The 14,594-nt window shown below is 30.0% G+C and overlaps 1 protein-coding gene and 1 long non-coding RNA gene across 2 annotated transcripts; both read right to left on the reverse strand.

The window, feature by feature from the left end:
• Positions 1-3,264: 3,264 nt before the first annotated feature.
• Positions 3,265-6,124, reverse strand: LOC108463178 (formin-like protein 11). Its single transcript, XM_017763123.2, has 4 exons — positions 4,869-6,124; positions 4,604-4,794; positions 4,287-4,522; positions 3,265-4,198 (listed from the first exon to the last, which is right to left on the reverse strand). Exons 1-4 carry the CDS (start codon positions 6,122-6,124, stop codon positions 3,461-3,463), a joined length of 2,421 nt encoding a protein of 806 aa, XP_017618612.2. The 3' UTR covers positions 3,265-3,460.
• Positions 6,125-12,244: 6,120 nt separating this feature from the next.
• Positions 12,245-13,389, reverse strand: LOC128286427 (uncharacterized). Its single transcript, XR_008276985.1, has 2 exons — positions 13,289-13,389; positions 12,245-12,443 (listed from the first exon to the last, which is right to left on the reverse strand). It is a non-coding gene; the product is annotated as an uncharacterized LOC128286427 (long non-coding RNA).
• Positions 13,390-14,594: the final 1,205 nt, after the last annotated feature.

Raw genomic sequence — 14,594 nt, forward strand, 5'->3', positions numbered from 1 at the left:
TTAGGTACTAATTTATTGGTCAAGCCTTTTTAAAAGAAAAAAAAAAACTTAATGGTTTGACTAATGGGGGTAGCAACTTGAGAAAAAAAAATAATTTAGATATCACTTATGACAAAAAAATTTAGCTGTCAAGATAGGAAAAAAAGTATAGTTTAGGTACCAATTTAAGCCTTTTTTATAAGGTTTTTTTAGGGTAAACTACACTCAAGGTTACTAAACTATTAATAAGTTCACGTTTTGGTCACTCAATTCAAACGGTTACAAAATGGTCACTGAACTATTCGAAGGTTTTCATTTAAATCATTGAGTTGTTAAAATTGTTGTTGAATGACCCTTTTTGTTCTCATCACTTATACCAATAGAAAGATCTTATTCCTCTTCTCTTTTATGGTTCAATTTTTTTTCATGAAATAACTTTGAAAGTCACGAATCTACGAACCAAATCCCAAACAACTTTCTTTTCCGATCTTAGACATTGATTGTCAAACCAACTTGGATCTTAATCGTTGAATCGTCACTTGGAATTTGCTAGCCATACTTTATTTTAAAAAAAAAAAAATTAACAGTCCAATGACTTAAATAAAAACTTTCGACTTGCTTAACGACTTAAATGAAAACTTTCGAATAGTTCAATGACCATTTTGTAACTTTTTGAAGTTTAAGTGACCAAAAAGTAAACTTACTGATAGTTCAATGTTCTTAGGTGAATTTACCCTTTTTTTTATCCACATCATGAGTTTAAGTTTTAAATTTTCATTCATAAAAGGGTTTAAAATTTTTTAAGCCTGATTAAATAAATTTGATATGTTTTTAGTTAAAATTTATAAGTTTATTGGTTTTAAAATATAAACTATTAAATAATGCAAAAGTTCTAATTTTATGGGGATAAAGTAATATTTATGCTATATTTGATAAATTTAAAAATTAAGTGTTGAAAAATAAGTGTAAAAAATATTTACTAAAAAATTAAGTGTTAAGATTTTAAATAGTGATTATAATTAAATTGTTTGAAAAATGAAAATATAATTTTAAATGAAATTGAATAAAATAAAATAAAATATTCTATTAAGTAATAAGTAAGTCTCTATCTACTTACCATTTTTACAGTTTTTTGCGAAAAAATTACATCTACTAAATTTCATCTAGGTTATCAAACATGTTAAAAAAAAAATAGGTTGCTAAAAATATCAGTTTTCAATTGATTGATTTTTTTTTCAACACTTTATCAAATAGGATATTAGTTTATGAATTTCGCCAACTTTTTCCAATTTAGTCTTTAAACTTGGGTTTAGTCAAATAGTGTAGTTCTTTTTAACACCGTTAAAAGGTGATGTGACACTCTCTTAAACTATCAAGTCATCTCCTGATATTTTTAAAAATATATATATGTATAAATTTATAGAAATTTGAAATTATATAAAATTATAAAACTTCGTAAAATTATAATAAATATTAAAAAATATGCAACTAGAATAAATCTGTACAAATGGTGCCCAAGTTCATTTGGATTGGACATCCAATTGTTCAAGTTCATTTTGGATGCGATTTTTAAATATTTTATGTTTTTTATAATTTCAAAATAAGTTCTTAATTTTATATTTTTCAAAATTTGATGGGATGAACTTGGATGAGTAGTTGTTCAAGTTCATTTAGAATATACATTTTAATAATTTTTCTTTTTATAATTTCAAAAAATTATTTAAAAATATTAAATTTTTGTAATACTTTATTTAGAAATTTTAGAACTGTTTAGAATTTCCTTAATAAATTTTATAAATTTCTGTTTATTTTATGTTTTTATAAAAACCAAATGATTGCATGGGATTCTCTCATAGAGTCATGTTATATTAAAATGGCTAAATTTTTGACAAAATTCAAATTTAGAACTAGTGTGCAATAATAAAACTCCAAAACCAAGTTAAAAATTATCAATTTCATGAATTAAATGTTAAAATTGAAATTTTAATTAAAAAAGTTATTTCTTCAAGGTCCACCCTTATCTAACAAATACATAAAACTGGAATTAATATTTAAGATATTAAGATATTATAATTTAAAATTTTCATTAATATTTAAATGTTTTGAGAAATTATTTTAAGATAAAAATATGTTTATTTCTTTACACAATTTTTTTTCTTAAATGCTATTCAAAAGATATTGCTTGGTTTCGTAAGCTAAGTTAATTTTAAAACTACCTATAGTTCTTCCCTAACTCATAAATAAGAGAATAAAACATTTTAGCACACTCAACCCCATATCCTTCTGCATTAGCAATAATGCCTATGCCAATTGAGTTAAGACTCAATCAACGAAATAACTTATATTGGGATCATCCTAAAAAGTTATGGTTTTAAGTACCAATAAAATTTTGCCACATCATTAAATTTTAAAGACATAAAATTGTTATTATATACCCATCGATATTCAATTTACCCTCCAACACTATTTTTTAAAAAAATAAGTAATTAAAATAAAAAATCAAATGACATAAAAACTTTAAAATTTACACGAATCTTGTTACTGAAATTCAATACAATATAATTTTTACTTTTAAAATGTATATATGAAATAAAAAGAATTTAAAATATAAAAAGAAAAATCCATTGCCTCGTAATTATTATTTTTTAAAATTGGTTGCACAAAATAAAAATATCAACTTCGGGAAAAAAATAAAAGGATTAAAATTTGTAAAAAAAAAAAGATGTTTGTTTATAATTTAAAAAATTAATTATTATAAGTGACACTATTTTATTACTATCTAAAAACTATGATTTTAGGATGATCTTAATATAAGTTATTCTCAACACAAAAATATTATTATTTTTAACCATTTTAAATATCAAATCTATTACCTTAGTTTGAATCCAAGTATAAATTTATTTATTTTATTTTTCATCTTTCTATTACAAGAAGATATGTACCAAACATTTTTCCATACTTTCATAAATGAAAAAAAATATTTTTATTTACCAAAAGTGTTTTCAATTAAAAAAAAAGAAGATAACCACTCATTTATTTCAATCTTGTAGAAAATATAATTTAAAATGATTTAATTTTAAAAATTATATTATAATAAAAAATTGTTGTTTTTTTAACTTGTAACCCAAGTCACTCAAAGGAGAGATGGGACAAGGCTCACCCTATCAACATGAAGCCTATTTAGAAGAAGATAATCCACACGTTGAGCAGGTCTAATCTTACTCATTAAAAATGGTTTGTTGTAGAACAATTGATAATTTAATATCATTGTTATCGTAAAAACAGTTTATGCAAAAACAAATTGCCAGTAATTCAATTCAACTCAACAAAACCTTAATCCAAAACAACTTAACAATCGGCCTTGGCTGACATTTTAATGTAAAACTCTACAGAAAATACACTAAGAAAGTACAATCTTTTAAGTTACAGTTTGAGCAAATGTTCAAAATTTATTAACACACCAAGCAAAATATTCAATAATCTATAGAAATAAAGCCAAAGGGCTTGGACCGCTTGGGATTTTGGAGTTTCTAAGCTCTTTACAAACATGATCTAACATTCCCAGGAAGTCTCTTACCACAAGAAATATCCCAAGTGGATTAGCTTCTTCTAGTTTGCTCACATCTCCATGGAAATACTCTGCAATTTCTGTCACATGTAATAGTACTCTATGTTCATCTTCTTGTAGTTCTTTTATATTATTCTCAGCATAGTCCAGAAAAGAAATCATTGAACGAATGAAATTCTCATTTTTTTCATCTCTTGATAGCTCCTCCATAACTAGATTTTTAAGTTTATCTTTGCCATTTGATAAGTTTGAGACAGAAGTTGCAAGAACATCAAGGTCAATTGTAGCTGTTTTCTTCACATGGTAGAGTTCAGTACTTAAACCAGAAACAAGATCCAGTCCCCTTCTTTTGTAATCTTCTTCTTTTTCTTCTGCTGTTTGGCTTTTGTTGCTTTCATTCATCTTTCCCGTAATGGTATCAGTATCAGATACTCTTATTCCTTCGGATCGAATAATCTCTTGGACGACGAAATGGAGCAAAGTAGTCTTCCCATCAGTTCCTTTAACATCTGCAAGCTTAAGGAGGGTATCAAGCTTGAATGCTGTAGCACCTCCTCTAATTGTTCCAACATTCATTCTATTGCCTGTTTTTAGCACTGCTTCAAGTAACTTCAAGAAGAGCCTGCTTGATCTTAGCTCCTTGCAGGCTTCCTAGTATAACAATGAAAAAAGAGATATCACAGAACATATATACATATATAGAGAGAAGAGCTTATATGAAATACAGATTGATACTTACCTCCAGCATAGAAAATGAGTTTTTAAGATGAATTACTTCATCTTCAAAAGTTTCTCGGAAAAGCATGGCTTCAGCTCGAAGGAAAGCGAATGGAATGCTTAGAAGTGCTTTAATGAACTTCTCAGCGTACCCCAATTCATTGATATCTCCATTGTAGCTATAAAGCTTAGCCTCTTCTTCCTTGGTGGGTACCATTTTCACTAAAGCTTCTAATTGTTGTAAAACCAAACCATTTCCTGCTTTTCACCAATTTATGGAGAAAGTGTAAAAGGAAAAAAAAGGGGGTTGTAAATTAAAACAAGACTTAAGAGCTATACCTTTCATCAATGCATTGTAAGCTTGCTCAGGTGTCACATTCAGAGCTTTTAAGAGAATTGTTATGTTCTGCAATCTCTTAGGCTCAAGAACATGCTTGCTTGGAGAAGGAGTTTTGCTTTTTGTTTCATCATTCTTAATTGGATTTTGTATATTGTATCCGAAAAGCGACTCAATCGTCTCCTCATCTAATCTGTTGTGTGTCGGATTAAAGCTAATTCTAAGATTAAGAAATTAAGTTCACAGAAAGAACACGGAATAACTTACTCGAATGAGCTTGACCTCAGCTTGTCCCATACCATAGAGCGGTCTGGTGCAGCTCTTACTTTGTCCCAGTGAAGTGGCTTCAATTTTGGCAATGGAGACCCATCTTTGCCCAGAGAAATACCAGGAGGACTTGGCAAAGAATTTGAAGGTGTTTGAGGTGAATGTGGGATATCACTCGGGTTTATATTTGATCCTGTAGATGAATCTGAATTCCTTGCGGGTGTTACATTGAGCAATGTAGAACTTGAAGCTTTGTGTCTTGCTTTAGTAGCAGACAAAGAAGAATTTGAAGGACGGACACCAACTACTGGGGGCGGTGGTGGTGGTGGTGGAGGTGGTGGGGGCGGTGGCGGGGAATGTGGATCAACAAAAGAATGAAAAGATTCATCATCAGATGAAGGACATTCCATGGGAATTCTTCTATCAGAAAGTGAGCAATTTCCATCATATTTTTCTGATTGTCCATCTTCATGAATCGGCATTATTTCTCTTGTTGAAGAACTGCTAGTGTTTTGAGATTTTAGTATAGCAACTTCTTTGTTTGATTCCTCCATTTTATCTAATCCGTGATTTAGAGTGCTATAATTTGATGAAATTTTCTCAGTTTCAGTGCTTTGTTTCAAACAAATAGATTGCTGCTCTAGGTCCACCAATGTATCAAGATAAAAGAGATCTGAACCAGGATTTAACATCACCTTGCTTGATGAACTTTGAGCACTCTTATACTTGGATTTGCCTCTGATTCTTCCCTTCCTTTTATTCTTGCTGGTTTTGGCACAAAAACAGCAGAGCCCAAGAACACAAGATAAAAATGCAGCTCCTGCACACAGTACCAGAAGTGGAACCAGAATTCTTCCAACTATTCTTTTATCTGCATTTCCTTTGTGGATTATTTGAGGTGGCGGCCTGGTGGTTGATTGAGGCGGCGGTGGGTGGAAATGAGCCACCTTTGGCGGTGCTGGAACTGAAGCCTCAGCTCGAATGTTTGGTGATGGAGATGGTGGGAAACAGTTTGCAACACCAGTTAATGGAACTCTTCTCTTGGTTAACTTGTCATCTTGTCCTGTAACATCCTCAACTTGGTTTTTATTCCCCACAGTTTCGTCCATGAAGAATAATTGTTGTAAGCCACGAACTCTGAAGTCCACTGCTTTATCCAGTAATAGACCCTCAGCAACCAAAATGTGGGATCTTTGTAATGATATGAATAAGAATGTGATGAAAATCATGTGATGAATTTGAGAACCATACCCCATGATTTTCACCTTGAGATCATCAAAAACAGCAATCAAGCTTTCTGCTTATAAATCTTTTTTTTTTCTAGAAAAAAAAAGTATTTTTGGTGGATTTGGTCCTTCATAAGTCTTTATTGCTACTCCAAGGAACCCCTGAAACTGGCAATTGCTGTTGTTACTGAACATTCTCAGCTCTTCATATCTTCACGAATTCACCCATGTAGTTCTTTTTTTTTTCTTCTTTAAATTGAAACATACTTGTTAGAATCCAATATATTATCCTTCATAAATTATCCTGCAAAATAGTTTTAAGTTTTAAATGTATTTGAGAAATTGCCTTTTTGGTCGAAAATGTATTAATGCACAATTGTTTTTATATTGAGTTTAATTTTTATTTATTTATTTGCAAATCAAGCTTGAATATTTTTATTATAAAAAAAAGTTCAAGCTCTAATTTAGGAACAATTATTAAGTTCAATTTCTAATGTGAGAATAATTGTCAAATTCAAAGATTAACTTGAAAGAAACTTTAGCAACCTTTGAATTTTCAGAATTGCCTTTTAGAAACACCACAGAGGTTAACTTTCTTCTTTTTAGTATGTGCAACCTTTTTCCTGATATGCTTTCTATTAGAAGAAAGCTGACATATAATTTCTGGCCTTTACTGCTCATGCAACTCATCATTTTTGTTCAGGGTCTTAGATAATCCATCATTGTTCAAAAATCACGGTCTTTGCATTTAAACAAAGCTTTTAGACCTAAAAGTTCACTGAAAGGGTCCTAAAAATCTATGACTCTAGTAATATGTCTATGTGGGTCCTATTTTGTTGGACTTGCCTAACCTTGGTAGCATAACTTTGCCCCAACCTCCATTAATGAAAGCTGAAGAGAAAGAGAAAATGCTCCTGTCCTTTCTCCTGAGGTAATGGTTTGGATTGCATGTTTTTTCATCCAAGTTATTTTGATTCTTTAAAAATGTATTTATACCCGAAATATATATATAAATATAAATATATGTATAAAATTTTTGAAAGAAAAACCAAATATATGTATATCAAGTCTAAATAACATAAACATGAAACTAAAGCCATGCAAAAGCTAGAACTTGAATGCTGCATTATGGGAAGCTAATAGCATTTTGGTTACAGAGTACTAATAAGTCACTTTCACAAGCATTTTCATGGCTCCACATGCAAGATTGCTCGTAGGTAGCCATTGTTTTCTTTACGTTCAAAACATAGCATCAATAGTTTGGTAGGGTTGATGTAAATCACTAATTGTTTTTAGTATTGTCAATCCACCCATGTAAGCATTTGAAGTGGAGTCACTAAATTTGATTTTCTTTTTGCATTCTATAGGAAAATGGTAAATTTCAATTTTAGTCCTTATGCTACACTCAAATTTTAAATTATATAATAATGATTAAATTTCAATTTTGATCCCTATGTTGCACTGAAATTTAAGATTCAATCTTTAACTTAAACTTTTTGACATAATTCAATACCTTAAATTTTTACAATGTCATTGGTTAGCTCAAATAATTTGTTTTGATTAAAATGCCCATGTAACTTTTAAGAGTTAGTAATACTATTAAAATTATTCGTTAAATTCAAGTTCATTGCAATGCTATTTTTTGTTATATGGTTACTAAGTGAGTATTTTTTAACTTCAAAATATTATACCAACAATTTAATAAAAAAAATTAATGATGTTAACAATTAGATTTGAATTTTAAATTTAAAAATAGAGGAATAAATTTTAAAAGTAAAAGTAAAAATACTAAACTTTAAATATAAAAAGAGTACAAAAACTTAAAATATACTTTCATATTCAAATATCTACTCTATAATTTTATCCAAAAATAATTAATAATTAATCCAACTCAAAACGTTAGTAAAATCCATACTGATTTATATTCAAATTGATGAGATTTTAACTTCAAAAACATATATTATACGACAATTAAATTTATAGCACACCTATCTTCTGAGTGAAAATAATCATCCAATAAATTTATAAAAAATGATATAAATATTAAGCATATTTTTATTTACAATGGTCAAATTAAAAGAATGGAGTTATGTTGATGTATTTTTTAGATTTTATATAAAAAATAAAAAATAATTTTAAAATAATATTTACCTAAATTTTATATAAATATATATAAAATATTGACCCTAAAGGATTTTAGTATATTCACAATCTATTGAAGGTTATACTAATTCATTTACAAAATTTAAGTATAGCTATAAATGTTATGAATATCTTATTAAGTGGATGTCCATCATGATCAAGATAAAATTTGGATGTACTTTAAATTTTAATAGTTATTAGAATTAGATCTCTATTTCTTTTATACTTCTCATGTCTACAAATAGAGACTTTGATGAAGCATTATAAATCATCCCTTTGATTAATAAAGTACATTCTCTATTGTTTTCATATTTTATTTATTCTTTATTATTCTCATTTCTCTTTATTTTATATAACACGTTATCAACACGATGATTCTCTATTTTTTTTCAAAATCTTTCGAAGTCGTCCCACAGATCAAATTCTTTTTCACCTTAAACTTTCACCCTTGCAACTTCATCTTCGGGATGTTGAAAGATTCAATCTCAGAATGAATTATGGTTCTTATTCCCGATCTTTGACTTATTGTACAAGCATGGGTAAAGTATAGATTTGGTTAAAATTTTTTATGCAAAAGACATAATTGTTGATTATATATGTTTGTTGTTAATATGGTATGTTTTCTCTATTATTTTTTGGGTAAATAATTCTTTTGAAGTTTTTAAATTAAGTTATATTATGCATAATATTTAGATGTTTTGATTATTAAATTCTTGTTATTAAATATTCTTGAAATTTTAATTATGGTGGAAAGTGTTATTAACCTACCATTGTTGATTAAAGGAAATTTGATAGGATCTATTTGGTCTTATTAACTTGCTAATATTGAATGATTGTATGATATCTTTTAAATTGAACTTATAAATATTTTATTAGAGCAAGATAATATTTTATAATATATATATGTGATATTGAAATTTGGTACAATATGTATCGGATAATTTTCAAGCATCGTACATGAAAATTTTGATTATTTATTAAATGGTTTTACTATTAGATTATTAATGTTATTACGAAAGCAAAGTTGTTTTACTACTTGTAATAGTGCTCGTGATAATAGTCAAGGTGATGACAATGATGTTAAAGATCTTCAAGTATATCTTACTATGTTTAATTTATTATACATATTTATTATAATTAAAGACTAATCATGATAATATGGATAGATAGATTTTGATTTGAAATCTCGCGCATATTTGCGATGGTGATTATGAAATAAAGAATCTATTGGGATGTTTATAAGCCCGTCATACTAGATTTGTTGCATTCCCTGAAGTGAATGTAAACATAAAGAAAATAAAAGATATACTCATGGACCACTAAAAGTGGGAATATAGTAATAAATATGAGAACAATGAGAGTTCTCAAGATAATTTTTCAAAGGGTAAAGATAACTTATGTTATCAATGTGATATGAAAGATTATTGACAACATATGTGGCGTATTCCCAAATATTTTGTTTCTATTAATATTCTTTGAGGAATGATATGAAAATGTAGTAATGAATTCTATCATTACAGATAGAAAATATTTAGCTTATTTGGTACTGAAACAAATAAATATTATTCCAATATTTGATAGTACAAAATTAGTTGAAAGCTCTAGAAGAGTTAATATATCACTATCTAAAAGCATAAAATTTGTGATGGTTAATGCAAAACTTTTAAAAGTTATTTGTAATGGATCTCATATTGAGATTGTGAATGAGGAAACTATTATATTTCATATGAATAAAAAGGAGATTAGGTTATTAATTTATATTGGTTTTATAATCTTTGTGATATTCTTTTGTCATCATCCCTATTAAAGGGTTGAAAGTAACATATTTGACTATGAAAGATCTATTCATGAACAATAGAATATGATAGTTCTATATAAAGCTTATTATGGTTGGATGCACGTAAAGTTGCAAGGTTTTTTTTTTAAAAACTGTGAGTATAACTCTACAGTATTCATAATAAGTTCTCAATTAAAATTACGTTGTAAAATATTACTGACGAGAACTTGCAAAAGAGAAAACTTATGTATGAAAAGTCATTGGTTAAACTTATGTATGAAAAGTCATTGGTTATGTACCTGTTGTACAGCTGGAAAATAAAATCCACTTTCAAAGTTTGCTATTAATAGATCGTTGGACATTTGAAGATTTTGACATATTTCCTGAAGCGAATACTGGATATAATTATTTGAAAATTATATTTATTGACTTGGTAGCATTATAGACTTCACATTGATTTAGACATTTCGAGTAGTAAACGTCACAATAGTACTTATATGTGGATACAAATTAAAATGAATGATAATAAAATTATCAATTTGTTACAATTTAGTACAATTGAAACACATGTTAAAATAAACCAGAAGTTTACTAATACAAATGCATTTACTACTTGGCGTGACAAGTTATACTATCCTAGATCGTATATGATGTGAAAATTATTTGAGAATTCATATGAACATCCATTAAAGAACCAGAAATTCTTTAATTTAAAGAATTCTCATTTGTTGCTTGTTCTCAATAAAAATTGTTATTAGAAACTCACTAGCTAAAATTGAGATTTAATGTCTTACATTTCTGAAATGAATATGGGCTCATTCATCCACCATGTAGATTGTTTTGATATTATATGATTTTGGTAGATGCATTTACAAAATAATCACATGCGTTATCAACTCACAACCTGTCGTTTGCAAGATTGCTTGTTTAAATAATTTATTTCAAATTATGCAATTAAAACAATTCATCTTGCTAATGTTGGTGAGTTTTCATCCCAAGTGTTCAATGATTATTACATGTCAATTGGGATAAAAGTTGAATATCCTGTAGCTCATGTTCACACACAAAATGATTTAGCTGAATTGTTTATCAAATGCCTCCAACTAATAGCTAAATCATTACTTATGAAAACAAAACTTTCTATTTCAGCATGAGATTTGTCGAAACCATTTTTTTCGTTTTTTTTTCGATTTAAAAATGATGGATCGACTTTTTGGAAAGCGAAAATGGAGTCGCCACCAATCTTTTTTTGTTTAGGTGTGATCGGATCACCTAGAAATTTGGGTTGTTTTAATAAAACATTTTGGTTTACTAAAACAATGATTTTGGTCTACGAAAATATGAGAAAATAGGCTTGGGAGTCGGTTACGTATGAGGAAGGATTAGCACCATCATTATGCCCAAAATTGGTACCAAATCGATTAAATACTATCCTTTTGTCTAAAATTAAAAATGTTTTTGAAATGTGGTTCTTGTTAATAACATTTGAATAACCCGAGTCCTTTGCCAAAAATCTTTTTGTTTCGACGTTTGAAAATTTATAATTCGAAAATAACAAAAGGATGCCCAACTATTTGGTCCAACGAAAAATCGATACCCAGCTCAGTAGGGCACGATTCCTCGAATTTCCAAATATTGACCATTGCCTCACCTTGGAAGATATGAGTGAAATTCCGAAGAGACATTCGATTATTTTGAACAAACGAGAGATTGCAACCCAACACAATAGTGCACTATTCCCCGAATTGCCAAACATCGAACATTTCTTTCATTTTAAAGAGTTTTTAGAAAATGCGAGTGAAATTCCAAAGGGATTGTAACACCCCAAACCCGGCCCAGACGTTATGACCGGATCCGACATGCCACATCGAAGCGTTCAAAACATTTTATATTGTTGATCCAGAAAAACTTACTTAGTGTTTTAAAAGATAATTTCATTATATGTTAAAGTGAATAGAAGTCATGCACCGGTAGGAAACCGGAAAAGAGGTGGTGAGTCCATCGGATTGCTAAGTACCAAGCTCCTTCGGATCCAATCCTAGACATGCATACCGCCATTGCCACACCTTAACGTCATGGATATTTCTAGGAAACCGATTTGATTAAGTCATTTTAGGAAAAGTGATTAATTTTGGAAAATACTTTCATTCGGAAGCTTTGCTTGTTGTCGTGTTATTTTGAAATCAATTGTTGTTTTTGAAAACGCTACTAAAGCTATCCAATTTCAACAGTTAAAATAAGTAATACCTATCTTAGTAATACATATTAAAACCATCAAAAATAATTAAGCGGCCTTATTACATTTAAAAACCCAAAACTTCAAACGTAAATAAAAGGATGTCCAGTTCACCAGAAGAAAATCAAACTTTCAGAACGGGTGGCCACTCCGAATTCCCTCACAGCTCCAAGCCCACTATGGTTGGGGATTACCTGCATGGATGAAAATAAAAGGGGTGAGTTTGGGGAAACTCAGTGTGTAAATTAACCCAACCATAGCCTATATCAGCTCAAACCACAGAAATAGAATAAGTTGGCCTTAGCCTGAGCGAATTGAAATAAAGCCCATAGGCCCATAATGAGCAGAACATATATTACATGTTTATGCAGAAACCTAACCCAGATTCATCCATAACACCCCCGTACCAGCCTTACACCATGTGGGGAGACTACTCGACCCACCCAACCGCTACACACCACAGAAATTACAGCGAGGCTGCCAGATATTGTGACGAAGTCACCAGATATAGATATTGTGGCAGAGCCACCAGAACAGATATATATGGCAGAGCCACCAGATCAGATAATTGTGGCATAGCCACCGGGCGCTTCCTCCATAGTATAACCCAAGTCCCCATGCAATGATATATAATCATGGCATACATCATACGAATCGATCATCATGCTTTTCACTCAAAAGTAACCCTAGGGGTATAATGGTAATTTTGCATACATAGGGGTATTCAAGTAATTTAACTATTCTTAAGGTTTTCATACATAACATAGCCATTTACGTACGATCAGAAACACTTACCGCGTTTTCTTACCAATTTGGGCCCGTTGGCCCATTATCCCGTTTTTGGCCCATTAAGCCCAAAAATATCGAAATGCACAGAATCGCGCACTCTGCAGTCTTATCACTTTAATTTACCATATACATCAAACTATTAATCTCATGAGCATTCACACACTTGCAAGATCTCAAAATACCGGCTTTTCGGCATTTCGGCTTTTCGGCTTGTGCCGATCTAGTCTATAAGAGGGTGTTAGTTACACACCTGTTTGCGACGATATGCTGACGAGATCCACACACGAACCGCCTACAATTGGACTACTAACACGTTAATCTAACTATTCAAATACAAACTACGTATTAACCCCTTACAATATTCGGCCAACCACACCTACAGATCATAGTAAGCTTATAAGAAATCAATAAGCAACTCATTAACAAATTTTTGTCAATGTTTACCACATAATCATAATTTCACTGCAAGCTGTCTTCCTGAGCAATAGTCACTAAATTATTTATAACTGGAGCTACGAAACTCCAAATCAAGTGCCGTTAATTTTTCCTGAAAATAGACTCATATATCTTATATCCATAAAATTTTCAGAATTTTTGGTATGGCCAATCAATACCAGATTTTTCTTAAAGTTTCCCATGTTTCACTGTTTGACTAATCTGACCACTCTTCATTACGAATCAAATTTCTCATTGTACAGAATTCAAAATATGTTCTCGTTTATTCCATTTGAAACTAGACTCATTAAGCTTTAATTACATAATTTATACAGCTTCTAACTCATCTCCCACAATTTATGGTGATTTTCCAAATTCACCTTACTGCTGCTGTCCCAAGCAGATTTATTACCAAATCACTCTTTCACACCTAACTTGCATGCTTGTTATTTAAACATGTATATCACCAATCAATCATCACATATCTATGAATTTACTTAAGTATAATCTCCATTTCATCATTTTAAAGCACAACATGTTAGCCGATTTTTCCCTTTAGCATCTAAGGCACATGCATGCTCATTTGTTTGGCTCAACTTCACCTATCTTCCATTTTTCATCAAAAGAACATGAAACAACAACCATTTCCTTCATTTTAGTTCATGACTAAATGCTCACAACACAACTAAAAACCAAAATATGCTTCAAGAGTTAAGGTAGAATCAAGAAGAACTCATGAACCTCAAAATAGAAGCAAGGTACCAAGAACTTACCTTCAATTTTCCTCCTCCAAGTGACTGAATACTCAAGAGCTTTCTCCTCTCCTTTCTCTTCTCTAACTTTCGGCTATAATGAACAAAGATGGACAAAACTTTGTTCTTTTCACCCCTTTTTCTTTTAATAAAATTTCATATTTCATCCATTTGATTCTCTAATACAAAAGACATGAAATGCCCATCATGGAACATTTACCTAAACCATTATCATAGAACATTTACCTAACCCATTATCAATTTGTACCATGAATTATGGATATCAAGTGCTCATATTGTCTACAACAACATGATGGCTGGCCACTTCATGTAAAATGGGAGGTTTGTCATGCAAATCTTCCTATTTTG

The sequence above is a fragment of the Gossypium arboreum genome, chromosome 13, assembly GCF_025698485.1.
Source record: "Gossypium arboreum isolate Shixiya-1 chromosome 13, ASM2569848v2, whole genome shotgun sequence".
NCBI lineage: Eukaryota > Viridiplantae > Streptophyta > Magnoliopsida > Malvales > Malvaceae > Gossypium > Gossypium arboreum.

What these genes read in the sequence shown, in the direction of transcription:
- LOC108463178 (XM_017763123.2), bottom strand. Translation starts at nt 6,124, where the DNA reads ATGGGGTATGGTTCTCAAATTCATCACATGATTTTCATCACATTCTTA. An exon ending in CTGAGGTCAAGCTCATTCGA is followed by an intron (nt 4,795 to 4,868) that starts GTAAGTTATTCC and finishes GACACACAACAG; the next exon opens with ATTAGATGAGGAGACGATTG. An exon ending in ACTCATTTTCTATGCTGGAG is followed by an intron (nt 4,199 to 4,286) that starts GTAAGTATCAAT and finishes TTGTTATACTAG; the next exon opens with GAAGCCTGCAAGGAGCTAAG.